Raw genomic sequence first — 27,767 nt, forward strand, 5'->3', positions numbered from 1 at the left:
GGTCTCGGGGCTCTGGCCTCGCTGCCTCGGGCTGCTGTTTAAGCACCTCCACCGCCTCTGGTGATCCCTCACTGGTCCGCTGCCTCTCCGGTCTCGGAGGTCTGGGCCTCGCTGCCTCGGGGCTCTGGGCCTCGCTGCCTCGGGCTGCTCTTTTTATCCTCCGCCGCCTCTGGTGATCCCTCGCAGGTCTGCTGCCTCTCCGGTCTCGGGGCTCTGGGCCTCGCTGCCTCGGGCTGCTCCTTTTATCCTCCGCCGCCTCTGGTGATCCCTCGCAGGTCCGCTGCCTCTCCGGTCTCGGGGCTCTGGGCCTCGCTGCCTCAGGCTGCTCCTTTTATCCTCCGCCGCCTCTGGTGATCCCTCGCAGGTCCGCTGCCTCTCCGGTCTCGGGGCTCTGGGCCTCGCTGCCTCAGGCTGCTCCTTTTATCCTCCGCCGCCTCTGGTGATCCCTCGCAGGTCCGCTGCCTCTCCGGTCTCGGGGCTCTGGGCCTCGCTGCCTCGGGCTGCTCCTTTTATCCTCCGCCGCCTCTGGTGATCCCTCGCAGGTCCACTGCCTCTCCGGTCTCGGGGCTCTGGGCCTCGCAGCCTCGGGCTGCTCCTTTTATCCTCCGCCGCCTCTGGTGCTCCCTCGCAGGTCCGCTGCCTCTCCGGTCTCGGGGCTCTGGGCCTCGCTGCCTCGGGCTGCTCCTTTTATCCTCCGCCGCCTCTGGTGATCCCTCACAGGTCCGCTGCCTCTCCGGTCTCGGAGAGTTCAATATTTATACCCTTCTCCAGTGGTATTTCCTTTAAGGTTTTCTGCTGATGCAAGTTAATTATCTCTATTATCTTTCTGCCGACCTCTGCAACTCTTACTGCCACATCAGCCAGAATCTTATCTCATCTCCAGGTGTTCTGGGTTGACCATATAAAAATGGTGTGATGGCAGGTGTTCCTTATTTTATGTCATCTTTACGAGGGCAGATGTTTCTTATCTTATGTGCCATCTTTACAAAGTTTAAATTAGAGCACTTTATCCAGGGTGAACCATTGTTTTGTTCCCAAAAGGTCAGCTTGTCGGAGCCATGAACCTTCTGTTTCAATAAGGTTATTTATTCAGGGTCAACAACTGTCTTATCTCAATAGCCAGAATGCTTTCACAGCTTTTTCATCGTTAGGTTTCTAAATTTCCAAACCCAGTTTGTCATGTTTTAATAAGGCCAGAACTCCTTCATAAGATAGTGTATTTTTCTGAATAAGTGATATGGCTTATTCCTTCACATGACCTCCCCCCTCTGCCCCCGATCCCCCCTCTGGCCTTCCTACCTCCCCCCTCTTGCCCTCGATCCTCCCTCTGGCCTTCCGTTCCCCCTCTCGCCTCCGATCCCCTCCCCACCACCCCCAGATCCCTCCCTCCTCCATCCAGCCTAGTGCTGCAGGCTTACCTGCCCAACAGCCAGCCTTTCCACCTGGTTGGCTGCAGGTGGGAAACAGAGATTCAAAACATTAATCAGGCCCTGCTGTTAAATTCGGCATAGCCTGAGGGAAACCCATTCTCCTGGGTTTCCTGACCGCGTTGCAGCCCACCTCCCCACCACTCCCCCCTCCAAGTTAAAATTCCGGCCATAGTCTCTGTTAGGCAATGGTAAGAAAAGTAAAAATGGAAATTTATTATAATAAATTAAATCTAAATTGTCCATTTAAACAGAATCTAGTGTTTTCAGGTAGCTAGTCCACGTGCCCCAACATGTATGGTATTGTGCTTATGCAGTGCTTTCATCATTAAAGGCTCTGTCTTATATATCTCTATGTATAAACTTTATTTGGTTGTTTATTTGATTAAAAAGAGTGGCGTTAGTTACCAGAATTTTGTATTGTCTGGGAAATGTTTTAAATGATCAGCTGTAGGTTTGAGAAGTTCTTTCTCTATATAGTCTATTCTCTAGCCAGTCAACAAATGCTGTGTTGTGAAGTAAAAATATAACTGCTACAATACTGAGTTATATTTAAAGAAGATTTGCATTTAATGTACAAAAAAACCACTATTCTGGCCTTCAATGCCCTTTGTGCCCGAGAGAATAATTTCCTCAGGTTAGCAGAGGATGTGCCTGAGAGAATACGGACCACTAACTGTTCAACCAGCTGAATTAGAAGCAGTTCTTGCTGTAGACTAATACTTGCTTTTAACTAGATAGAGGCTGCCAAAATATGCCAATGAATATTATTCACTAGTGGTTCCATTGCCAGGACTGGATTTGAATCCACCATTCTGAGGAAAACAAGGATGACTTAAATAAGTGTCTCAGATGATTATCACCATCTGCTCCCACTAATCACTTCAAATTGTTTCTACGTCATGTCAACCTCAACTCCATGGAAACAAATCCATGTTAACCCTTTTGAGTATTGAGCTTCCTTATAATCTTTCCAACACAAACATGTTTCCGTCAAGTAGCTTCAATCAGTGTTCAGAAAGTGAAATGAGAATAAAGCACTGAACTTAAAAGACATTTGTCATTGCATTACATTAACATTTTATTAACGTGCAAAGCACTACCAGAATGCTGTGAAGTTTAGCTGTCATTGTGATTTTTTAAGGGTTCTCGAGAAATAGCCCAATATAAAATAAATCACATTTAAGCATATAATAGTACTAATTCACAACTCTCTTCTGTATATTGAATAAAATATTGACAGTGTGCTGCCAGAGGCAACTGAAAAAGAGATGACATACATAAATCAACCCTCATGCCTACTGATAGCACAGAAAGACTTTAACCAAAAAAAACCTTCTTTTGGGGGTTACATGCAAATACAGTATTTAGTAATTTAATTGGCACCCATTATTATGGCACAGTAATACAATAGGTATCTCTCACATTAGCAGGACCAGCAGACTCGAGTTACAGCTCTTACATCCCTTTCTGACCAGGGACAACAGAGTTCTGCTCACATTAAAAGATTTAAAATTAAGTTTAGTGAGCGGTCCATTTGGGAACTTTTTAAACTTTGCTTCACACACTAGACTGCAGTTAGACTCCTACTACTGTGAAACCCAAGCAGTGTGAAACTTTATCAATCAGAGTTGGCTTTGTACCACTTGTCTAGAGTGACCACCTACTCAGTTTTGAACTGGACAGTTTGGTTTTAGGACTGAAAAAGCAGGTGGAAATAGGCTGGCTTATGATTGCTGCCTGTTTTTGTTTATTAAAAGAACTGCACAATAGGAACATAGGAATTACTAGACAAAAAACGACCAAGGTCCTTCTAGTTCGTCTTCTACTATCCTGGTAGTCGCATAATACAATGATAATGGAATTGTTGACTAGTCATAGCAATCAATCTGTCTACAACAGATCCAGACAGGAGGCAAGGAAGACCACAGTAGTGGAAAGGTTTGGGAACCATAGGTCTATAGTCATCTCTTACTCCCAAGTATCCCCCCTACCATGTCATGTCTCAAATTACTCATATATTGTCACCTAAAAAATAACTTTCCATACGAAATATACCTAATTTACATTTGAATGAATCAATACTATATGCTTCCACCATCTTCCTAGGCTGCCTGTTCTAATACATTTTTAATTTGCTCTACTTCCCCACCCCATCCAGATTTGGGGCAGGCCAAAGGTTATCACCCTTATCTTTTCATAATGCGATTCACAGATCACTGAGCTCCCTCTTGAGTTATACCACCATTTTTGGATTGATACACATTTAAAACCACTTGGCATTAAAATTAACTGTTAGTATAACTGGTCCACTACATCAGGATATGCAAAATGGTGCAGCGTGTTTTAGTACCTACATGTGTTTCCTGCTTTAAACTCACATATACATCTTTCCTATAGGTAGTAAATGGAAAAAATACAGCCTTGGGTTTTCAATTAAATTTACATACCCCTCCTAGCTAGTGTAAGAAGTCACACAACACCAGGTTATAGTCCAACAGTTTTATTTGAAATCACAAGCATTCGGAGCGCTGCTCCTTCATCAGGCGAAGTGGAGAGATGCATAAAGACACAGCTTATATAGTCAGAGAATAATGCCAGATGATTACAGGTAATCTTTCTAACTGCCATTTATCACACCTCGGCAGAAAGATAATCACAGCAATCAAAGGTGTGAATGGTGTCCAAACAGGTTAGTCAGGAACACATTACATCAAAGAACAATGAGGTGGGGTCACAAGGGTCAAATGTTGCAGATGCTGGGGTCTGTATGAAAAACAAAAAACAGACAAAAAAACATTTTTTTTGCTGGAAATCACAGCAGGTCCGGCCGCATCTGTGTAGAGAGAACAAGCCAATGGTGACTCGAGTCTGGATGACCCTACGTCAGGTGGGGTTACATGTAGTGTGACATGAACCCAAGATCCCGGTTGAGGCCGTCCTCATGAGTGCAGAACTTGGCTATCAGTTTCTGCTCTACGATTTTGCGTTGTCGTGTGTCTCGAAGGCCGCCTTGGAGAATGCTTACCCGAAGATCGCAGGCTGAATGTCCTTGACTGCTGAAGCGTTCCCCGACTGGGAGGGAACATTCCTGCCTGGCGATTGTTGCGCGGTGTCCGTTCATCCGTTGTCGCAGTGTCTGCATGGTCTCGCCGATGTACCATGCTCCGAGGGCATCCTTTCCTGCAATGTATGAGGTAGACAACATTGGCCGAGTCATATGAGTATGTACCATATACCTGGTGGGTGGTGTCCTCATGTGTGATGATGGTATCTGTGTTGATGATCTGGCATGTCTTGCAGAGGTTGCCGTGGCAGGGTTGTGAGGTGTCATGGTCGCTGTTCTCCTGAAAGCTGGGTAATTTGCTGCGAACGATGGTCTGTTTGAGGTTAGGCGGCTGTTTGAAGGCGAGTAGTGGAGGCGTGGGGATGGCCTTAGCGAGGTCTTCGTCGTCATCGATGACATGTTGAAGGCTGCGAAGAACATGGCGTAGTTTCTCCACCTAACCTCAAACAGACCATCGTTTGTAGCAAATTACCCAGCTTTCAGGAGTACAGCGACCATGACACCACACAACCCTGCCACGGCAACCTCTGCAAAACATGCCAGATCATCAACACAGATACCATCATCACACGTGAGGACACCACCCACCAGGTACATGGTACATACTCATGTGACTCGGCCAATGTTGTCTACCTCATACGTTGCAGGAAAGGATGCCCCGGAGCATGGTACATTGGCGAGACCATGCAGACACTGCGACAACGGATGAACGGACACCGCGCAACAATCACCAGGCAGGAGTGTTCCCTCCCAGTTGGGGAACACTTCAGCAGTCAAGGATATTCAGCCTCCGATCTTCGGGTAAGCATTCTCCAAGGCGGCCTTCGAGACACACGACAACGCAAAATCGTAGAGCAGAAACTGATAGCCAAGTTCTGCACTCATGAGGACGGCCTCAACCGGGATCTTGGGTTCATGTCACGCTATATGTAACCCCACCTGACATCGGGTCATCCAGACTCAAGTCGTCGTTGGCTTGTTCTCTCTACACAGATGCAGCCGGACCTGCTGTGATTTCCAGCAAAAAAAATGTTTTTTTGTCTGTTTTTTGTTTTTCATACAGACCCCAGCATCTGCAACATTTGACCCCTTGTGACCCCACCTCATTGTTCTTTGATGTAATGTTTTCCTGACTGACCTGTTTGGACACCATTCACACCTTTGATTGCTGTGATTATCTCTCTGCCGAGGTGTGATAAATGGCAGTTAGAAAGATTACCTGTAATCACCTGGCATTATTCTCTGACTATATAAGCTGTGTCTTTATGCATCTCTCCACTTCACCTGATGAAGGAGCAGTGCTCCAAAAGCTTGTGATTTCAAATAAAACTGTTGGACTATAACCTGGCGTTGTGTGACTTCTTACATTTGTCCACCCCAGTCCAACACCGGCATCTCCACACCATGCCTCCTAGCTAGAATCAGCTTTGAAACTGTAAGTACTCAGCGAGACAATGTGATGTGACAGGAAGAGAAAGTGAAAGCCTGTTTCAGTGGTTTAAAGAAAAGTACATTTGCCTATGTTAAGTTTGGTATCTAATGGATATATCGCAGTGAATAATTATCAGTTTGCATGATATTATGTCCACCGTTCCTTTTTATTGTGCTGTAATGACTGTCAGGGCTGAATCTGTGTGTACAAATTAGCATAAACAGATTTTATTTTAACACAGTTCTGTGTTTAAAACCATAATCCCAGGCCACAGTTTAGAAGAGGATTAAAGAAACATCATGATTCATATATTTAACAGGAGCTCTGAAAAACATTGATATATGTATATTAAGGTTAATCATGAAAGCACAGCATTCACTTTAACATTAAACTGCATTGGGACCTGACACTACAAACTTCTACCTTCAAGTTGCATTATCAACTTGAATAAAGGCATTTTTTCTCATTGAGAATAATCATTAATTAATTGTTATCTATCATTCTATGATTAAAAGTGCAAAACTAATAACATCCAATGATTTTAACACAAAATTAATAACCTGCTTGCTATCTTAATGAAAAATCACAACAGGTCCAAAGCAGTCCCACGCAGAATTTCATTCATCACTGTTCCCCAGATAAAGGCTTTAACCATTCATCAATGCCTTTTGCTTTCAATTGTTAAACCAGTTTTTTAAATTCATCTAGTTCATTGTAATTAATCCCATCAATATTTACCCTCTTTAAAAGTCTTGCATGTGGACCATTATGAAGTGCCTTTTGAAAATCCAAATAAATGTTATCCTCTGGATAATCCTCATCAAGTAGTTTAGTTAGCTCCTGAATGAATTCTAGCTGATCAGTGACATACAACATCACTTCTTGCTTCTAAATCGGCACTGGCCACTCCCAATGGACTCTTTTGCTCCTTAGATAGTACTGATAGTATTATGTATGAATCTTTCAAGCATAGGCTCAAATTTCCCTAAACCGTCAATACAATATTCAAAATTAAATGTCTTTTAGTCTATTTTAATGGAAAGTATTTGAATCTTTCAAAAGTGGCAAAGGAAATTTAGTTGTCAGAATGATTAATTAATAAAAAAAAGAGACTTAAAAATCCTTTGTCACTGATTTTCAGCTCTGGAAGCCTCATGGATGAAGATTGAAGTAATTCTTAAAGCAGACACAAGCAAACTGAGTTTTTAAATTAACAGGCAAGACTATTGAAAATATCTTGTCCTAATTATAAAAATAATAAAAAAAGGTTTTATAAATAGGAGCTAGAAAACCAAAGGGAAGAACCAAAGATACACACAGCTGCCAATCTAAAAACAAATGCCCTTCTGCACAACAGGTGTCCTCTAATTGACTTCAGGATGTGCCTATTCCCTTTCGCACAGGGAATACATTTTGTGGTCTTAAAGTGACAGACCCAATTGAATACTGCTCTATATTAGCATCAGAATCTATGCTCCAGTTGTCTCTTTAAAGTTATTATAAAATAAAAATTAAGATGTAAGCCTGGCCTACATATACAGAGCAAAATGTGCAGAGGGAAATTTGCCCACCTCACCCTCAGCCCATTAGAAATACCGTGGGATAGGGATATATATACCTTGCAAAATGAGTCCTCCCTTTTGATAAAGATTTGGAAGACATTATAGCCGTGATTTGAACTTGAAACGGGAGTCGGATGGGCAGGAGCCGAGGCTGGCAACAAACCATCTCTCACTTGGCAGCAGGAGAATTAAACACCTGGGCGTTTTCTGCATAGTCTCTGTCAGCCCCTCGCCCAAAGTCAGCGAAAAGCGGCAGCAGGCCAGTGGGCGAGAAGCCACTGCTGGGAACCAAAGGAATGGTCCCCGGCACACTGGTACATCACGGGGATGAAGGCAAGCCAGGGCACGGGAGGTCTAAACTTTCCTTGTGGGGCTCGGAGGAACACTCCTACTTCCCCAGGTCCCACAAGGAAAGTTAAAAAAATTATTTTATAAAATCTTAACTGTTTGGGCCTCGTCCGACCCAATTCCTCTTCCCACCATGTTGGCCTGGGGAGAAAGCCACAAAATAGCTTCCCCAGCTGGTATCTGGTAAAGTAATAGTCGGGTCCCAATGCTGTCAGCGGAGCCCGATCAGCATATTTAAAGAAGGACCCCAGTGGTTTCCAGCAGATGCCCTTCTCACCTGCTCAGAAGAGCAGGTTAAAATTGGAACATGTGAGATCGGTGTGGGAGTCCCAGGGGTGATTTTAACTGCCAGTTTCCGCAAAGTGGGCAGCGTTAAAATTGCCCCTTATGGCTATAATCGTATCTTCAAGTGATGTTATTTTGTGTGTAAATTTGTGAGTATATATTTATTTTCTTCTCTTATTGACAGCCTGAAGAGGTTGGGGAAGAAGCTGTTGAAGAAACCATAGGGGAAAATACAGTGGAACCAGAAGGTGAAGTTGAACCTGAAGCTTATGAAGAGGCTCCACAGGTAAAATAGTCACATATTTCACTATAGATGACTGATGTAAACATGTAAAGTAATTATTCTATTGGAACAACTGGCATTGAAAACTTAGGGCAGCTTTTCACTCTTTGAGGAGAAACAGGGTATAACTTGAATCTACATCACATAACACTGCTTTGAGGAGTATCTTTAGCCAAAAGCCCATAGAAAATGATTGATCAGACAAAAGATACTTTGTGGATATTTATGAAACACTATTTATAGCTCTAATAACTGATGATTGACAAGAAGTGACAAAGTCACAACTGATTTAGAAAATCTGCTTCATGAGGGAACTAATAGAAAAATTCCCCAAAAAGTAATTCTGTATTCTACACACAAAAATATAATTAGAATATGAGTAATCAATATATTGTTACTTAAGTGAATGAAAATATGAAAATTCAAGGCATGTAAACAGCTTTATTATGATTATACAATGAAACTAGAGCATAAGACCAGTTGTAATGATATTATACAACAACAGATATATCATAAAGTACTGAAGAATTATACCGCGTGTGTGGTGTTAAATACAGTCGATTATTTGTAGTTGAACATCGTTAACACTGGAAGTAGTATTAGTGGTAACATATGATCTACAGTCAAGTGCATCATTGTCATTTCTAACTATAAAATAATCATTTTAGTATTGCCCTGCACAGAATAAAATTAATACTTTGGAACTAGTTGTATATTCACATTCAGTGTGCAAGTTATACTTATTTTGCTTCACCCTAGAGTTCTTTTAGTAATTATGTACTTATCAAATAGAGGGAAGAAAGAAACAAGCTGCGTTTATATAATGTCGAAACATATCTGTCAGTGCACCCCACGGTGCTTCACAAACAATTACTTTGAATTGCAGTTATTGTTCTGATGTAGGCAAACACGGCAGCCATTTTGCACACAGCAGGGCAGTGCCATGCAATCTTGAATGTTCACTTGATAGGGCCTTGGTCCAAAGGTCAACTTCTCTGACAATGCAGCAGTCCCTTAGTACTGTACTGAAGTGACAGTTCAGATGTTGCGCTGAAGTGGGGTTTGAATCTGTGGATAAATCGAGAAAGTAAAACAAAACGGTAATTTAGAAGAGAGCCATATGATAAGTTAAGGCTAACAATACCAAAGATAATCATGATTACTATTACTCGAGAGCAATTAGGGATGGGCAATAAATGCTGGCCTTGCCAGCGACGCCCACATCCCATAAACGAACTAAAAAAAAGTGTAGTGGGGAGTTGAAGAGGGAGATCAGACGGGATAAAAGGGAATATGAGAAAAAGGCAAGCAGATAATATAAAAGGAAACAAGGGATTTTATTAGCATATAAAAAGTAAAAGAATAGTTAAAGAGAGGGTAGGATCATTCAAGGATGAAGAGGTAGTCTAATTGTGGATGATGGAGATATTAAATAAATATTTTGGTGTGGCAGGACCACTGAATGACTCTGGATAACTGTATATAATTCTCTTTAACGATGTTCTAACACCAGCCTAAACCTGTACCATTGTGTTAGGCATTACTGTGTTTTGTATATAGAGTTTGCATGTACGGGGCGTGGCCCCTTTAAGAGCGCGGGAAAACGCGGGCAAATGCGATGACGTCACGTCGCAAACCACGGGGCTGCCCAGGCAGCCCCTGTGGCATCTCCTTTGAGTAAAGACCTGTTTAATTGCTCTCCTGTGTCGATCTCAGTTATTCGTAGGAATTCGTTAATTCCTACATTGGTGACCCCATTTTTGTGAACGTTTTCACAAAAGAAGAGCACAGCATGGAAGCAAACACCGTTTCACTAAAGCTACCGCAGTTCTGGGAGCAGCAAGCGCCCTCATGGTTTATTCAGGTCGAGGCCCAGTTCGCCCTGAGGAACATCGATGCAGATCAGGCCAAATATCTTTATGTGGTCTCCGCACTCGACAGCTCTACCGCCTCTCGGATCGTCAGCCTCCTCGAAAACCCCCCAACGGAGCGCAAGTATGAAACCCTCAAAGCGCGGTTACTGCAGGTTTTCGGGCTCACAAAATCGGAGCGCGCCCGTCGATTACTCGCTATGCCCGGGCTCGGGGACTCCAAGCCTTCAGAGTTGATGAGCCAAATGCTCACACTCCTGGGCTCAGAATGGGAATGTTTCCTATTCCGCGAGATTTTCCTCAGCCAACTGCCTGAACAGGTACAAGCTGCCCTGGCCAGATCTGAAATAGAAGACTGCGCAACACTCACTGTGGAGGCTGACAAAATTTTCGCTGTAACTCGGCAGTACTGCGCCGCCACGAGGCACCCATCCCCCGCAGACGCCACCCCAGCTCATCAGCCTGCTGGGCTGCATGTCTACCATGCGCAGTTTGGCGCGAAGGCGAAGCGTTGCCGCCCTCCCTGCAGTTTTCCCCAAAAAAAACAACATCTGACACTGCGACCACGGAGGGATGGGTCTAACGGGCACCCCGCTGCCGCGATGGTGGTCGGCAACGCGGGAAAATTGCTGTTCATCACCGATACTCTCTCCGGTTGTCGTTTTCTGTGCGACACCGGAGTGCAGTGCAGCACTTTACCCGCGTCCGCACTCGATGTGCAGACGGGGAATCACGGCCCCGCCCTTGAAGCGGCCAATGGCGGAACTATTCGGACCTTCGGCAGACGGCGAGTGGAATTGTGCCTCGGGGGGCAACATTTTCACTGGGAGTTTGTTGCGGCCAAAGTTTCCCAGCCCCTCCTCGGTGCGGATTTCCTGTGCGCCAACAGCCTCCTGGTCGACGTTAGGAACCGACGGCTGATCAACGCAGCAACTTTTAATTCTCTTCCGTGTTACCGCAGTAACACTACGTCACGCACTGTCTCCTGTGCGTTCCCGACTCCTGATGAGTTCTCTCGCCTGCTCAGCGAATTCCCCGACCTGAGAAGACCCACGTTCTCCTCCACAGCCACGAAACATGGTGTGGAACACCACATCACCACCAACGGCCCCCCAGTCTACGCGCGGGCCCGGCGCCTGGAACCTGGCAAGCTGGCGGTCGCAAAGCCGGTGTTCGCAACCATGGAACGGTTAGGGATTATTCGCCAGTCAAATAGTCCCTGGTCTTCGCCCCTCCATATCGTCCCGAAGCCTGGCGGCGGATGGTGGCCATGTGGCGACTATCGACGCCTAAACGATGCCACCACTCCTGATCGGTACCCGATACCCCATATCCAGGATTTCTCTGCCCATTTGGCAGGGAACAACGTGGTGTTCTCTAAAGTCGACCTCATCCGGGGCTACCACCAGGTCCCAGTTCATCCAGAAGATGTCCAGAAGACCGCAGTCATCACCCCATTTGGCCTCTTCGAGTTTCTACAAATGCCGTTTGGATTAAAGAACGCTACCCAGGCTTTCCAACGCCTGATGGACTCCGTGCTGCGGGACCTCAAGTTCCTCTTCATCTACTTAGATGACATTCTAATTGCCAGTCCTACTAAGGAAGAAGATACCTGTCACCTACGCACCCTTTTTCGATGCCTCAGCCAACACGGCCTGATTATCAACCCGGCCAAGTGTCAGTTTGACCTGCACCAAATTGATTTCCTGGGGAATCGCATCACCTCAGAGGGAGCGGTTCCTGAACCTTCGAAAGTAGAGGCAGTGACATCCTTTCCACGCCCACAGAACATAAAGGCCCTGCAGGAATTCCTAGGCATGGTAAACTTTTACCACCGTTTCGTGCCTAAGACGGCACTACTCATGCAGCCCCTGTACGAGGCCCTCAAGGGCAAGACTGGCGAGAACCTGGTAGACTGGATGGATGACATGGCCCGAGCGTTCGCCGACACCAAAAGCGCCTTAGCCAGCGCGACTATGCTGGCGACCCACTGCCAGGAGCCACCATCGCCCTCGCCACCGACACGTCGGACTATGCAGTCGGTCCCATGCAACAGCAGTGGGTGAACAGGACGTGGCAGCCATTGGCATTCTTCAGCCGTCAACTACGGCAGAACGAGAGAGCATACAGCACATTCAACCGGGAGTTGCTCGACCTTTTTCTGGCCATCCGCCATTTTCGTTTCCTTCTGGAAGGACGCCCTTTCACCGCCTTTGTGGACCATAAGCCGCTGACCTTTGCCATGTCCAAGACCGCCGAACCGTGGTCAGCCCAACAGCAGCGTCAACTGACCTACATATCCGAATTCACCACGGATATACGGCACGTGGCCGGTAAGGACAAACTGGTGGCAGACTGCCTCTCCCGCGCGATCGTCAATACGGTTCATTTGGGCATCGACTACGCCCTCATGACAGCGGACCAAGCCTCAGACCCGGAAGTCCAGGCTTACAGAACGGCCATCACTGGCCTCCAGTTGGCCAACGTCAAGTTCCATTTGGCAGGTACCACGCTGTTGTGTGACGTCTCCGTACAGGATCCTCGCCCTGTCGTGCTGGTCGTCTGGCGCCGCAAAGTGTTCGACGCCATACATGGGTTGTCACACCCTGGAATGAAGGCCTCTCAGAAACTGATGTCAGCGAAATTCGTATGGCATGGCATGCACAAAGATGTCCGCGACTGGGCCAACACCTGCGTGGTCTGCCAAAAGGCTAAGGTACAGCGCCACATCAAAGCTCCGTTGGCCACCTTCACAGTTCCAGAGCAACGTTTTGACCATGTCAACATGGACCTGGTAGGACCACTCCCACCCTCCCATGGTTTTTCACACATCCTGACCATGGTTGACCGCACCACCAGATGGCCAGAGGCGGTCCCCCTATCATCCACTACTTCGGCGGACGTGGCCAGGGCGTTCATTTCCTCCTGGATTGCCCATTTCAGAGTGCCCGCAGATATTTCGTTGGACAGGGGACCGCAGTTCTCCTCCGAACTCTGGAATGCAGTGGCCCAAGGACTCGGTGTCAAATTACACTGCACCACAGCCTACCACCCACAGGCGAATGGCCTCTGCGAACGCTTCCACCGTTCAATGAAAGCCGCCATGAGGGCCAGCCTCCAGGACGCTGGATGGGCAGACAAACTACCGTGGGTCCTGTTGGGCCTTCGCACGCCCCCCAAAGAAGACCTTCGCTCTTCATCAGCGGAGCTTGTCTATGGTCAGCCGCTGTGAGTCCCAGGGGACTTCCTACCAACATCGACAGAGCCATGGTCCACGTCTGCCCAGCTTGCTAGTCACCAAGAGGCGGCCAGATGTTTCGCACCGGTGCCCACTTCGCACCACGGGCCGCAGAGGTCACACGTTCCCACGGAGCTTAACAAGGCGGAGTACATTTTTATTCGCCATGATGCACGTAGGGATCCGCTCAAGGCCCCATATACCGGACCCTTCCGCATGTTGGAAGCAGGGGACAAAACCTTCACGGTAGATGTCGGTGGTAAACCGGACCACATTTCGGTCGACCGCTTAAAACCAATGCATTTAGACCTCGACCGCCCCGTTGAGACAGCACAACCGCCGAGACGGGGTCGGCCACCCATCGTCGTTACGGCAGATCAAGTGCGACCGCCCGCCAAACCGCCAGCCGCCCAGCAGCCTTTGTCTCGAGAGTACAGGAGTCGTTCTGACAGGCTTGTCAGACCCCCTCACCGTTTGACTTTGTCCGTTAAAGCGAATTCTGGGGGGGCACATGTGGCAGAACCACTGAATGACTCTGGATAACTGTATATAATTCTCTTTAACGATATTCTAACACCAGCCTAAACCTGTACCATTGTGTTAGGCATTACTGTGTTTTGTATATAGAGTTTGCATGTACGGGGCGTGGCCCCTTTAAGACCGCGGGAAAACGCGGGCAAACGCGATGACGTCGCGTCGCAAACCACGGGGCTGCCCAGGCAGTCCCTGTGGCATCTCCTTTGAGTAAAGACCTGTTTAATTGCTCTCCTGTGTCGATCTCAGTTGTTCGTAGGAATTCGTTAATTCCTACATTGGAATAGTTTTTATAAATGGTGGTGCAAGTGTGAATGTAGGTGCACTAGAGGAGAATGTAGAACAATTGTTAAACATGACTGTAGAAAAGGAATTGGCTCTGAAATAATTACCAAAAGGCAAGGTGGTTAAGTCATCAGGCTTTGATGCTGTTCATAGAAATCATAGAAGAATTTAAAAAGTCTGGCCACAATTTTTCAATCCTTATAAATATGCAATTGTGCTGTTGTACTGGAGAGGAGTCAATGTAATAATACCTTTATTCAAGGACAGAAAAAATAATAAACTGGATAACTATAGACCAATTACAGGAAACTTTTGATTTACCGGCACCTAAATAACCGGAAATCTCGGTTAACCGGCAAAATTCAGGAGTAGGTTCAGGTAAGTTTAATTACTTGTCTTCCTCGATCTGTTGCTGTGCAAGGGTGTGGCTGCAGCTGTTGCTAAGCTACAGAGATGCTTGGAACTTATGGCCATTGTTCTGAACCTGTTGCTAAGCAACAGGGTTTGTTGCGTTATACGGAGCTCTCAGCTCCGTATCTTTTACTGTAGCTTTCGGTTATCTGGAATTTTTGATGAACCGGCACCACGTCGGTCCCGTCGGTGCCGGATAATAAAAAGTTTCCTGTAGTCTAGCATCAGTTGTGGGCAAACCCTTGGAATTCATAACGTTAGATAAAATGAGTGAACATTTAGAAATGCATAAATTAATCAAGGAGCATGGATCTATAAAAACAAGTTGTATTTGACAAACCTAATAAAACAATTTGAATAAGTGACTGGTTAGATCAAGGGTGGGCAATTATTTGGGCTGGAGTGCCACTTAAAAATGTTCCCCCTAAGGTGGGCGGCCACGCACCAATCGTGAGGTCCCAGCCCCTGCTGCTGGAAGAGATACTGCGCATGTGCTGCCGTGCAGCAAATTTAAAGGGACCGCGCATGGAAAAAAATTAGAGGGAACATTGCATAAACATTACCAAAACTTAAACATAAATTCAGATAGTAGTCAGATACTATCTTAAATACACAAAATGTAGTGTAAAATAGTAAAATCTTCTGTTATTAAATAAATGAAATGATTGATCGATCAATTACATGTTGTACTGAAAGTCGACGTGGCTCGAGTCTACGGGGTCTCCGACGCAAGAGGTGTTCTCTTTTTAGTGTGCTGAGCACGGGAACCTGAGGCTTCGCAAGGCCTGAGCAACAAGCGCGTTACCTGGAGTTCTTATGCTCCGGGATCCACTTCTGTGTCTAAGGCGGCGATGAGAACTCCCCTGTCGTCGTACTCTGAGTACCAGGAGAGGAAAGAATCAGTGCTGGTCTCTTTCTTCGGTAAAAGGTTCGTGGAGATGAGCAGCCATGACTCGACGGAGGAGGAGCGCCCCCACCAGCCAGCGATGAGCGGTGGATTTGGCGGGTTTTAGAAAAGTGGTTCACGGAGCCAGAGCGGGAGCGAGCCGCAGGCAGATGTTAGGCCGGCTCCGAGACACAAAAGGGAAGCAGATCTGCAGCAGACATATGGCAGCAGCCCTGGCAGTTTTATTTTTTTAATTGTCCTGGTTCAGGGTCGCATCCTACTCCCAGGCCGCAGTCACCCTGAGCAAGCACTCCTAGGAGCCCCCCTCACAAGACTCAGACGAATATGCAGCTCGAGGTCAAGTGGGCCGGATAGAATGAACTGGTGGGCCGAATATGGCCCACGGACTGTATTTTGCCCACCGCTGGGTTAGATAGATACAAGGACTGCAGTAGATGTAGGAATTGTTCAAAGGCATTCAATAAGTGGTCTCACATGAGGCTAGTTAGAAAATTCAGGCATACATTATGAAAAAATGTAGCAGCTTGGATCGCAAGTTGATTGTCAGACAAAATAAAGATTTAGGGTCAGTGGGTGTTGCCTGGATTGGAGAAGGGTTAGAAGGGATGACCCCAGGGTCAGTACTGGGCCCACTTTTGTTCTCAGTATATATAGATGATTTGGACTTGGCCAACTAGAGCACATTCTTGAAGTTTGCTGGCAACACAAAACAGCAGTGAGGATGGTGAAATACTTCACAGGCAGACAGGTTAGTAGAATGGGCAGTTGGGGCAGGTGCAATTTAATCTGGGAGGGAAAACAAGAAATGAGAGTATATACTTGACAAAGACATTGAAGGATATGGATGAACAGAGAGACCTTGGTATTCAAATATATAATTCCCTGAGAGTGCAAGTACAGATAGAAAAAGCCTTAAAAAATGGCAACAGCATTTTGGATTTTCTAAATGGGGCATATAGTAGAAATAAATATAATGAAATAATAACACTGTCACATTTGAGAGTTTTGACTATGCAACTAAGGGGCTCCTTAGTGTAATATATGTTAAAAATGCTACTATTGAGCTAAACTTAGCTTGCCAGGGTTAAATTCACAGGACAGCATGGCCAGGAAATGTAGACTTTGATTCACACAGGACTTCTAAACCAAGTTGCTGGAGATAAGATAGTTTAACATTCCAGTGACTGTTCACACTTACTGTTACTACAATTCTATTAATTTTAACTCAGCAGATGTCATTGCCATTTTAATCAGCTGGATTCTGCTCTTGGGTCGGGCGGATCATCAGTTGGACTAAAAGCTGACACTGGAATTTGGCTTCAGACAGGCTCTGGAGATCAGAAATACTGGAGGAACAGTTAGAAAATCTCTTCTTTAAGTCAAGCAAGATAATCCACTGATGTGAGGAAGCATTGGCATGGTCTGTTTGTATCATTGTGCGAAATTAAGTTGCACTGATTGGACTAAGTGAATCTGATCATAACTAATACTCTGTATATTCACTCACTGTGAAATAAAGGAATTTATTGATTCATATTAAGCCTCACATCACAAAATGGTAACTCGGTCTGTCGCTAAATTGAAGAAGCAGACATGCGAAAGACACAAATATCTGATTTTGATCACAAGAGGATGTTACTGTTACATCCCTGAGTTACAATATTGTACAATTAGATATAGGATAGTGTGAGTTAACTCCCGTAAAAGTAAGATGTGCAGATTACAAATGGGAACGACTGACACGACTGAAGCCGAGAAGCTATCTACGGCAAAGCCCAATTTGTAACAGATACATTTGTACAAAACATTGCATTAGGCTATAGCTAGAGCACTTTAGGTATTTTAGGTGCCCTATTATAGAAAGAATATGAAAGTCACAAGGCATCTACAGTGTAGATTCACCAGAATGATGTCAAGAATGGGAAGCTATAGTTATGATGATAGATTTAAAAGAAAGCTAAGAGGAGAGTTCATGGAGGTTTTTAAAGTTATGAAGAGTTTATGAGAGAGTGAATATGTAAAGGCTATTTCCTCTGGTTGTGGAGTCAGTGATGAGGGGTCATCAATTTTAAATTGTAACAGAGAGAGCAAGGAGCTTTGGAGAAATGTCTAAAGTGGCAGGGGGTTGGGAACCTGAGCAGGGAGACAGAGGAAAGGGAAACAAGGAAAAAAGCAAAAGACAGGAAGGAGAAAAACAAAATTAGAAGGCAAAGAACTCAACGGTTTAAATCAAACATGGTCACAGTAAATAATAATTCATGTAGGTCTGAGAGCGTTAAAAAAACAAGCCTGAAGGCTTTGTGTCTTAATGCAAGGAGCATTCGGAACAAGGTGGATTAATTAGCTGCGCAAATAGAGGTAAACGAATATGATTTGATTGGGATTACAGAAACATGGCTCCAGGATGGCCAAGGCTGGGAACTCAACATCCAGGGGTATTCAATATTTAGGAAGGATAGGCAAAAAAGAAAGGGAGGTGGGGTAGCATTGCTGGTTAAAGAGGGGATTAACACAATTGAAAGGAAGGATATCAACTCTGATGATGCGGAATCTGTATGGGTAGAACGGAGAAATATCAAGGGGCAGAAAACGTTAGTGGGAGTGGTATATAGACCTCCAAATAGTAATGCCGAGGTTGGGGATGGCATTAAACGGGAAATTAAAGACGAGTGCAATAAGGGCACAGCAGTCATCATGGGTGACTTTAATTTTCATATAGATTGGGCTAACCAAATTAGTAAAAATACTGTGGAGGAGGAATTCCTAGAATGTTTATGGGATGGTTTTCTGGAACAATATGTCGAGGAACCAACCAGAGATCAGGCCATCTTAGACTGGGTATTATGTAATGAGAGAGGATTAATTAGCAATCTTGTTGTACGAGGCCCATTGGGTCAGAGCGATCATAATATGATAGAATTCTTCATTAGGATGGAGAATGAAGTAGTTGACTCGGAGACTAGGGTCCTGAATTTAAATAAAGGAAACTACGATGGTATGAGGCACGAATTGGGTAGGATTGATTGGGGAATGTCACTCAAAGGGTTGATGGTGGATAGGCAATGGCAAACATTCAAACACCGCATGGATGAACAACAGAAGTTGTTCATCCCAGTTTGGGATAAGAATAAAACAAAAAGGGAGACTCAACCATGGCTAACAAGGGAAATTAGGGATAGCATAAGTTCCAAGGAGAGGGCATATAAATTGGCCAGAAAAAGCAGTAACCCTGAGGATTGGGAGCAGTTTAGGATTCAACAAAGGAGGACAAAGGGATTAATTAAGAAGGGGAAAATAGAATATGAAAGTAAGCTTGCAGGGAACATAAACATTGACTGTTAGAGCTTTTATAGATATGTGAAGAGAAAAAGATTAGTGAAATCAAGTGTAGGTCCCTTGCAGTCAGAAGCAGTTGCAGTCAGAAGCAGGGGAAGTTATAATGGGGAACAAAGAAATGGCAGACCAATTAAATGCATATTTTGGTTCTGTCTTCACAAAGGAGGACACAAATAACCTCCCAGAGATGTTGGAGAGCATAGGATCTGATGAGAGGGAGGAACTGAAAGAAATCAGCATTTGTAGGGAAATGGTGTTGGGGAAATTGATGGGATTGAAGGCCGATAAATCCCCAGGGCCTGATAATCTACATCCTAGGGTACTTAAGGAAGTGGCCCTAGAAATAGTAGATGCATTGCTGATCATCTCCCAACATTCGCTGGAATCTGGAACTGTACCCATGGATTGGAGGGTAGCTCATGTTACCCCACTATTCAAAAAGGGTGGTAGAGAGAAAACGGGGAATTACAGACCGGTAAGCCTGACATCGGTAGTGGGGAAAATGCTAGAGTCCATTATAAAGGATGTAATAGCTGAGCACTTGGAAAACAGTGACAGGATCGGACAAAGTCAACATGGATTTACAAAAGGTAAATCGTGCTTGACTAATCTACTGGAATTTTTTGAGGATGTAACTGGGAAAATAGATAAGGGAGAACCAGTAGATGTGGTGTATTTGGACTTTCAAAAGGCTTTCGATAAGGTCCCGCATAAGAGATTAGCGTGTAAAGTTAAGGCACATGGGATTGGGGGCAAGGTATTGACTTGGATAGAGAACTGGTTGGTGGACAGAAAGCAGAGAGTAGGAATTAACGGGTCTTTTTCCGAGTGGCAGGCAGTGACTAGTGGGGTACCGTAGGGATCGGTCCTTGGACCCCAGCTATTCACAATATACATTAATGATCTAGATAAGGGAACTAGATGTAATATCTCCAAGTTTGCAGATGACACAAAGCTGGGTGGGCGTGTGTGCTGCGAGGAGGATACCGAGAAACTCCAGGATGATCTGGACAGGTTGGGTGATTGGGCAGAAGCGTGGCAGATGCAATATAACGTGGATAAATGCGAGGTTATCCACTTTGGTGTCAAAAACAGAAAGGCAGACTATTATTTGAATGGCAATAGATTGGGAGAAGGGGAAGTGCAATGAGACCTGGGTGTCCTTGTGCACCAGTCGCTGAAGGTAAGCATGCAGGTGCAGCAGGCGGTGAAGAAGGCAAATGGTATGTTGGCCTTCATAGCAAAAGGGTTTGAGTACAGGAGCAAGGATGACCTGCTGCAGTTGTACAGGGCCTTGGTGAGACCACACCTTGAGTACTGTGTGCAGTTTTGGTCACCTTATCTGAGGAAGGATGTTCTTGCCATGGAAGGAGTTCAGCGAAGATTCACAAGGCTGATCCCTGGGATGGCAGGAATGACGTACGAGGAGAGATTGGGTCGATTGGGCTTATACTCGCTGGAGTTTAGAAGAATGAGAGGGGATCTCATCGAAACTTATACAATTCTGACAGGTCTGGACAAACTAGATGCAGGTAGAATGTTCCTGATGGTCGGAGAGTCCAGAACCAGGGGTCATAGTCTAAGGATAAGGGGTAAGCCATTTAGGACAGAGATGAGGAAGAATTTCTTCACCCAGAGAGTGGTTAACCTGTGGAATTCTCTACCACAGAAGGCGGTTGAGACCAAGTCTTTAAATATATTCAAGAAGGAGTTAGATATATTTCTTAGAGCTAAAGGTATCAAGGGATATGGGGAGAAGGCAGGTACGGGGTACTGAGTTTGGATGATCAGCCATGATCTCATCGAATGGCGGAGCAGGCTCGAGGGGCCGAATGGCCTACTCCTGCTCCTATCTTCTATGTTTCTATGTTTCTATGTTTCTGCAGCAGATTGTTGGAATATGGAATGCTTTGCCACATGAACTGATTGAGACAGAGACCATTGCATCTTTTAAGGAAAACAATTGAATAAATATTTGAAGCAGAAGATACAGAGCTATGAAGAGAGAGTGGGGCAGTGGAATTGGTTTTGGATTTCTCTTGCAAAGAGCCAGCACAAACATGGTGGGCCGAATGGCCTCCTTCTGTGGTATAAACTTTTATGGTCTATCCACAACCTTTTGTTGGATCTTGCTATATCTTAGCCATATCATCTTCTGGCTAAATCTGTGTGCTTTATATCAAGGATGTATATTATTAATAAATGTTAAGGATTTTTTCAAATTATACTGATCCTTCTCTGATATATTCCAGTTTAAATAGAGAGAGAGAGAGTGAGACAGACACAGATAGACAAATACAGACAGCGTAGAAGACACTTAGGGCTGGATTTTGCCGATGGGGAGCTTTTGAAGGCGGGACTCCGACTTGTCGGGTTTCAGTCTCGCCTCCATCAACTTTTGGTCAACCCATGCTATTTTCCCTTGATTGGCCAGCGGGCTTAGCAGGCCATTTAAGGGAAAGCCGGTTACAGAGAACTTTTTGACAGATGAATTGTCATCGGTTGACAGCTCTGTTTAGCTGTCAAACACTGACATTATATGTAGTTTGATGAGTTCTTGAATTCAAGACCTTTTGTAGAAATTAGATGGTTGTTGCATTGGAGAATGCAACGGCCATCTGTCATCTCTGCCGCGGAGGTGCGAAACTCTCTGCATCCCCACTGACTGAAGCCTGCAGGAAGAAACAAAGGTAAGTAAACTTTTAATGTCACTTTCTACTTACCTCAGATACTCACCTCTCCACACTTGCACCCATCACTCACCTTCACAGCGCACTTTTGCACCCCACAGACCCCCACAGACCCACTGCTCACCTCGGTGACCCTGGCAGGGTTTGGAGCCTTCGGAAAGCCCGCACTTGTGTGGGTAAAATGGGGATAATCCTCTTATCTGTCTGTTTACTATTTGTTAACAGGCAGATAAGGGACACTAATCCCCTTCCCGCCTCCAAAGAGACGGGACCCGACGCGGGTCGGCTACCCGCCTCCTGGCAAGATGGCATGAAGGCAGGTTGGGGGCAGGTTGGGCACCTGCCCCCAGATTCTGCCATTTTCCCGGCAGTCCCGCCTCCACACTCGCCTCCTCAGGGCTGGCAAGATCGCGCCCTATGTATACAAAGCCACAGTCCAATATCAGCTGTATATTGCCATATGGACATTTTATTATATTGTTCAAATAGACCAAAAATGTAAAATGTTGAGCACTGAAGTCAGTGCCATTACAGTGACATCATCACATTATAATATCATCTGTTTTCTTGCTTGCAAACATGAAAGTAGATAGCAAAAGGGGCTTTAAACCCATTAATATCTCTGGGGACAAAGATTTATTCTTAAGCATTGCATGAGGTCTGGTTACTCTAACCCCCCAAATCTTGTCCAATTGCCAGATAAGAAATGGGCAAAGTTCTCCTTTTAATGTGGTCTTCTGGACCGCCTCCAAGTGAATGACATTGCATACAAATAACCTTAAAAAATTTACATTATGACACAAATCAAGGAGACGTACAGGAGGGAGATGGAGAAATTACACATCGGAAAGGGTGGGTTGATTAGGTCTTCAGAAAGAATTCAGTAGTAATAAATAAGGGAAGCAGACAGATCACGGGGGTGGGACTTTACAGGTAAGCTTGTTGGGCCTGCTGGAAACACTGCTGCTCCTCCTGGCCCGCAAGCAGTGCTGTAAAGGCTTATGGATCCAGCCCTTCTCACCTCCCCAGGTCCAGGAAATCCAAGGTCCAGGAAACCCGGCCAACTGTGGTGAAAAATAGAAAAAACATTAAATTGAAGGTCCACAGCCTCCTTAAAAGATTCAAACATACGACCCGCCTCCTGCGAACGGATCGGTCGCCCGACCCTCATCCCTCCTCTGTTAAAACCAAAAGTGGGCAGGATCAAGGTGGGTTGGGTTCCTGTTTCAGATTTTTAACTTTTTAACCGCTCACCCGAACCAAACCCACCCGTTTTGGGGGATTATAATTAACCCCATAATGTCATGACTCTGAAGGAAATTATAATGCAGGTTACATTTGAGCAACTGAAAAGAGATCTGTACCTGCAAGCAACTGAAGGTTTTGCATCCCATATTTCTTCTATTACCGAGTACACCTCTACTCCAAAATTACAGTCCCCGATTTTAATTCTGTGACGCGCTCGGAGCGTAGTGTCCGATAGCGCGCGGGAAAACGGAAGCGCAGCACGCCTGTCAGTAGCTTTTTAACTCAGCCACCGCATTATAATTTTACTTCTGGGTTTCCCTTTCAATCAACGGCAGTGAGCGTGATGTGATCCCACATGATGCAATCTCAAGTCCAGTATTTAAAGGGACACTCCAAATATACAATTTGAAGTAGTTTGGAGTTGGTAACCAAAGAGAAGGAAGTGCCAGAATGGAGTCCAGACAGGTAACGGCTGCACCTCGTTCCAGTGACACCTCCTTGGATGTGCTGCTGTGGAGCTGTGAGGAGTCAGAGAGAATGATTTCTTTGCTAGCAACGGGAGGAAATAGCCAACTCTGGAGACCAAGAAGGCGTGGTTGGAGGTAGCGGAGGAGATCAGCAGAAGAAGCGTGGTGCCACACTCCTAGATTCAGTGCAAAAAACGCTTTAATGACCTAAACAGGTCAGGAAAAATGACTGCAGTAGCACGTTAACCTACATCCTGCTGTGCACATCACCCCACCCCCTCACTCTGCCTTGTCAAGCCTACTCCAGTACATCACTCCTCACACCTACTTACCTTGCAGGTGCAACCCTCCTTCTCTTTCTATCCCCATCTATCCATCCACCACTTCCACTCACTCTCCTCCTTATGCAATGTCATGCCTCTCCCTCATAGTCACCCTCAATAAATACACTCCATCCGCTGGATGAGCACATGCCATTACACTCATACGTATCTTCTTTCCCTCCTTCCAGGAGAAGAGAGCATGGAACACCAGGGAGAGAGAGAGAACTGGAGGTGGTCCTCCAAACATCTCGCAGCTGACAAGCGCAGAGGATGAGGTGCTGGAAATCAGTGGAGTTTTGGCATCCCTGGCCATTGGAGATGGGGAGATGGGGAGCTCCCACCTGGTGACGCAAATAAATCAAAGCCGCCCACATGTCATACAGCACTTGATTTCAACAGCGAGTGAACTATGATCAGCTTCATATTAATAACTTGCAACATATTCTTACCTTGACTAATTCATGTCTTTTATCTCCCACAGGGTCTTCACGCGTGCAGCAATGGTCGGTGGAGGTTGCTGAGGACAATTCCTCAGAGGAGCTGAGTCCTTCTGGGGATGCACTATCCCAGGACTCATGCAGACCATGCACCAGCTCAGATACTCGCACTTCGGTGGGACCAGTAAGGCAGATATTTGGGTTTCCATCTGGTGACTCACACTTCACAAGTGAACAAGAACAGATGGTGGAGACAGGGACAGTTGTGGAGAGTCTGCATTGGAGGGCACAGCCCTCTCCAAGCTCTGCTCAGCTGGTCACAGATGCTGTACCTCAGGGACCGTCAATGAAAAGGAGAATCAGTGAGGAGCAGCAGAGAATATGCGAAGCACTGACAGACCTTCAAAGTGCAATTCACACAATTGCAGAGAAATTGGAGGAGTCCACCTTAAGCATAAGGGGGGTGATGTCACAGGCCACTGAGAGGATGTGTTCTTCCATGGATAGATTGGCCTGCGGCATGGACTGCCATACGCTCCAATCAAATGAGTCGATGCACGCCTTCAACACCACTGTGCAGACTCCGGATGCCAACATGTCTGCTACCTTAAAAAGGTTGACAGATAACCTAGGCTTGTCCTTACAGGGCTGCTCTGATCTGCACCCAAGTGTTCTCCAGCACAGTGGTAACAATGAAGGGCGGCGGGGCCATGAGAGGGATGATGACGAAAGTGGTCACAGAAGTGGGGACTTCGCTCAAAGTGCTTCCACTTCTCACCCACAGCCCACCTCTCAGTCAGCAGCCCACATGCTGCCTCGTCTCCCGATGGCCGAGTCCATCCCTGCACAGGTGCAGGTGGAGTAGTCTTTGGCGGGGCCCTCATGGGCTCCAAAATGCAGAGGACATCGGCCAAGAGCATCTCAGTGGTCAGAGCAGGGATGTGAGCAGCTGCCTCTACCTCTGCTGAAGCCACACAGGTTGCACCATGTAGGAGTAGCAGAAAAAGGTAGAGTAAGGCTTTGTACTTGCACAAGGGCATGCATATGGGTATCTGATAAAATGTTGTGCTGCTAAGGTTTTGTTATTTATTCAGATCACATAAATGTTATTCTTTTTCACCACTTTCCCGTCTTGTCCATTCTTGGGTGCTTGGTGGTAAGTGGCCTTCTAACTTGTTTGATGATGAATGTGAGAACATGAATTGATGGGGACCAATGGGGAATATTGAAGGGGTGGTTGGTTGGTTGCAGGACAGCGTTGTGTCAGTGACATGGGGGGGTGGGGGGAGAGCGGAAGAGTGGTCGTTGCATTTTCTGGTGACATGGATGCATTGGTACAACCTAAGTGAACCTTGTATTAATAAGGGCATCCCTGGCATCCTGGGCAGCAATGTGAGCAGCAATGTGCATTGCCATCATCCCCCTCCTCCTTTTCTTCTTCTTCCTCCCCCTCCAAATCGCCCGAGGAGGATCTGAGCTCTTCGCCTTGTTCCTCCTGCAGGTCCAAGCCTCACTGTTATGCAATGTTGTGCAGAGCCAGCAAACCACAACCATTCTGGAGACCCTGGCTGGTGCATACTGAAGGGTGCCTTCAGATCTGTCCAGGCACCTGAAGCGCATCTTCAGCATGCCGATGGCCTGTTCAATCACAGATCTGGTGGTGATATGACATTCATTGTAGCGCTGTTAGCCTCAGTGGTCATATTTCTGATGGGTGTCATGAGCCAAGTTTGTAGTGGGTATCCTTTGTCACCTAGCAGCCATCCATTAAATCTGCTTCCAGGTGCGAAGAAATCAGGGAGCTTGGACTGCCGCAGAACAAAAGCATCATGGCAGCTGTCCGGGAATCTTATGCATACCTGACAGGACACCCTTAGCCTCCCAAGACACTGGTGTTCAGACATGTCAAGGAAACTGAGCCTCTGCCTGTAGACCCTGTTTCATGGGTAGTGCCTCCTGCAAGCTGCACCTCTCTGCTGGTCCCCTCTCTGCTGGTCCCCTCTCTGCTGTGCAGTTACAGTTCTGTGAGCAGCAGGCTGCCGCGGGTGCTGTTGCTGGTGCTGTTCATCTTGGTACCCATCTGAGGTCCAATCTAAGGCAGCATAAGCAGCACCCATCCTTATGTGATAGAGCAAACCTCTAAATTGTAAAAAGTAACCTCTCAGCAAAAGTACTGTGAACAAACCCCTTTCCCACTAACAGGTAAGAAAGCAGTTGTGAGTACTGAGTATTTATTGCCATCTTTGAGTGAGATTGCTTCAGCCCCCTCAATTGCTGTTGTGTTCTCACCTTGGTTTCACTGGCAAGTTTCAGGAAGCCCAGGAAACCTGTGGACCTGACGTTAAAGTGAAATCAGTGTGTCAATATCACTCTAATTGAGAGATTAGCATATGGAAATTAACAATGCATCTCTCCCGAGGGGGTTGCATGCAGGCAGCCTAATGCGCTGGAGTCAAATGCGGAAGTTGGCAGGTTGGAGCCGGCTTCGTGACATGCTGTCAATTTCGCCGGTTTTAATCCCCCAACTGCACCCAAGCCCACGCGCTCTTCCACATTAAAATGTGCTAACAGCAAATATGAGAAATCCACATAACATGTTGTTATATTTCACATGTTCTGCTGCGAATTGAATTAGAGCCACAACAGTAATCATTGAGATCCATAAACTACAAATTTAACGAGAACCCGAATTAACAGGAAGTCAGCAGGATTTGATTTCAGTGATAATGACAGCTCTGTGGAATGTTCAGGAGTTTTCCGTGAGGTATACAAAATGGTCTGGGGTAGAATAATATATTTCATATCAAAAAGATTAAAGATTACAAAAGAAAATGCTCCCTACTCCAACAATAAGGATTTAGCAGGATTTACACAACAAAATCTGAGTATAAATCTTGTCAGATTTGACACAGGCTCACAATGATTTTTCACAGATGAGGCAGGATGTGCCTCTCGGGTCTGTTAGATTCCCCAATGTACAGCATGCTTACATTAATTTACTTAATGTGAATTTCAGTTTCCTGTTTTGTGGGGCTGAATCACAGAATCACAGAATCACAGAAACCCCACAGTACAGATAGAGGCCATTTCGGCCCATCGAGCCTGCACCGACACATATCTCACCCGATCCCCGTAACCCCTACACCAACAAATATCCCACCCTATCCTTGTAACCCCACGAATTTAATCCCCCTAACACTAAGGGTCAATTTATCATAGCCAATCAACCTAACCCGCACATCTTTGGATGAAAGGTTTGCAAAGTTTCAATGTGAAATGAAGTCAATATGACAGAAGCCCTGTTTTATGTTATTCCAATAGTCTAGTGATTTTAATTGACTTGCTTCCTTTTTAGTTTATTCTATATATTTTCCAGACTAAGCTGACAGGTGATCTGTTTTTAATCCTCTACTACGCCGCCCAATTCCTGATGGAAAGTGGAGTTGAGGTTGAAGATCAGCCATGATCTTATTGAATGGTGGAGCAGGCTTGAGGGGCCGTATGGCCTAATCCTGATCCTAATTCTTATGTTCTTATGTTAACTGCTCCTTAGATGCAGTATGAGAGCAACTTTGGTTATTTAGATGTCAATCGTCCCTCTCCCCATGGGTGAAAT

The 27,767-nt window shown here is 45.7% G+C and overlaps 1 protein-coding gene and 1 long non-coding RNA gene across 3 annotated transcripts in view; one reads left to right on the forward strand and one right to left on the reverse strand.

Moving 5' to 3' along the window:
• sncb (synuclein, beta) overlaps positions 1-27,767 on the forward strand; it is a 122,331-nt gene that overhangs the window by 53,623 nt on the left and 40,941 nt on the right. For both annotated transcript variants that reach the window (XM_085995267.1, XM_085995266.1), the window contains exon 5: positions 8,306-8,407. In XM_085995267.1, the coding sequence (XP_085851393.1) occupies positions 8,306-8,407 (102 nt within the window). The remainder of the gene's footprint in view (positions 1-8,305; positions 8,408-27,767) is intronic.
• Positions 8,826-22,774, reverse strand: LOC147113881 (uncharacterized). Its single transcript, XR_015079300.1, has 2 exons — positions 22,495-22,774; positions 8,826-9,472 (listed from the first exon to the last, which is right to left on the reverse strand). It is a non-coding gene; the product is annotated as an uncharacterized LOC147113881 (long non-coding RNA).

The sequence above is a fragment of the Somniosus microcephalus genome, chromosome 8, assembly GCF_052327205.1.
Source record: "Somniosus microcephalus isolate GS21.2 chromosome 8, FLI_Smic_1.0, whole genome shotgun sequence".
Lineage (NCBI taxonomy): Eukaryota > Metazoa > Chordata > Chondrichthyes > Squaliformes > Somniosidae > Somniosus > Somniosus microcephalus.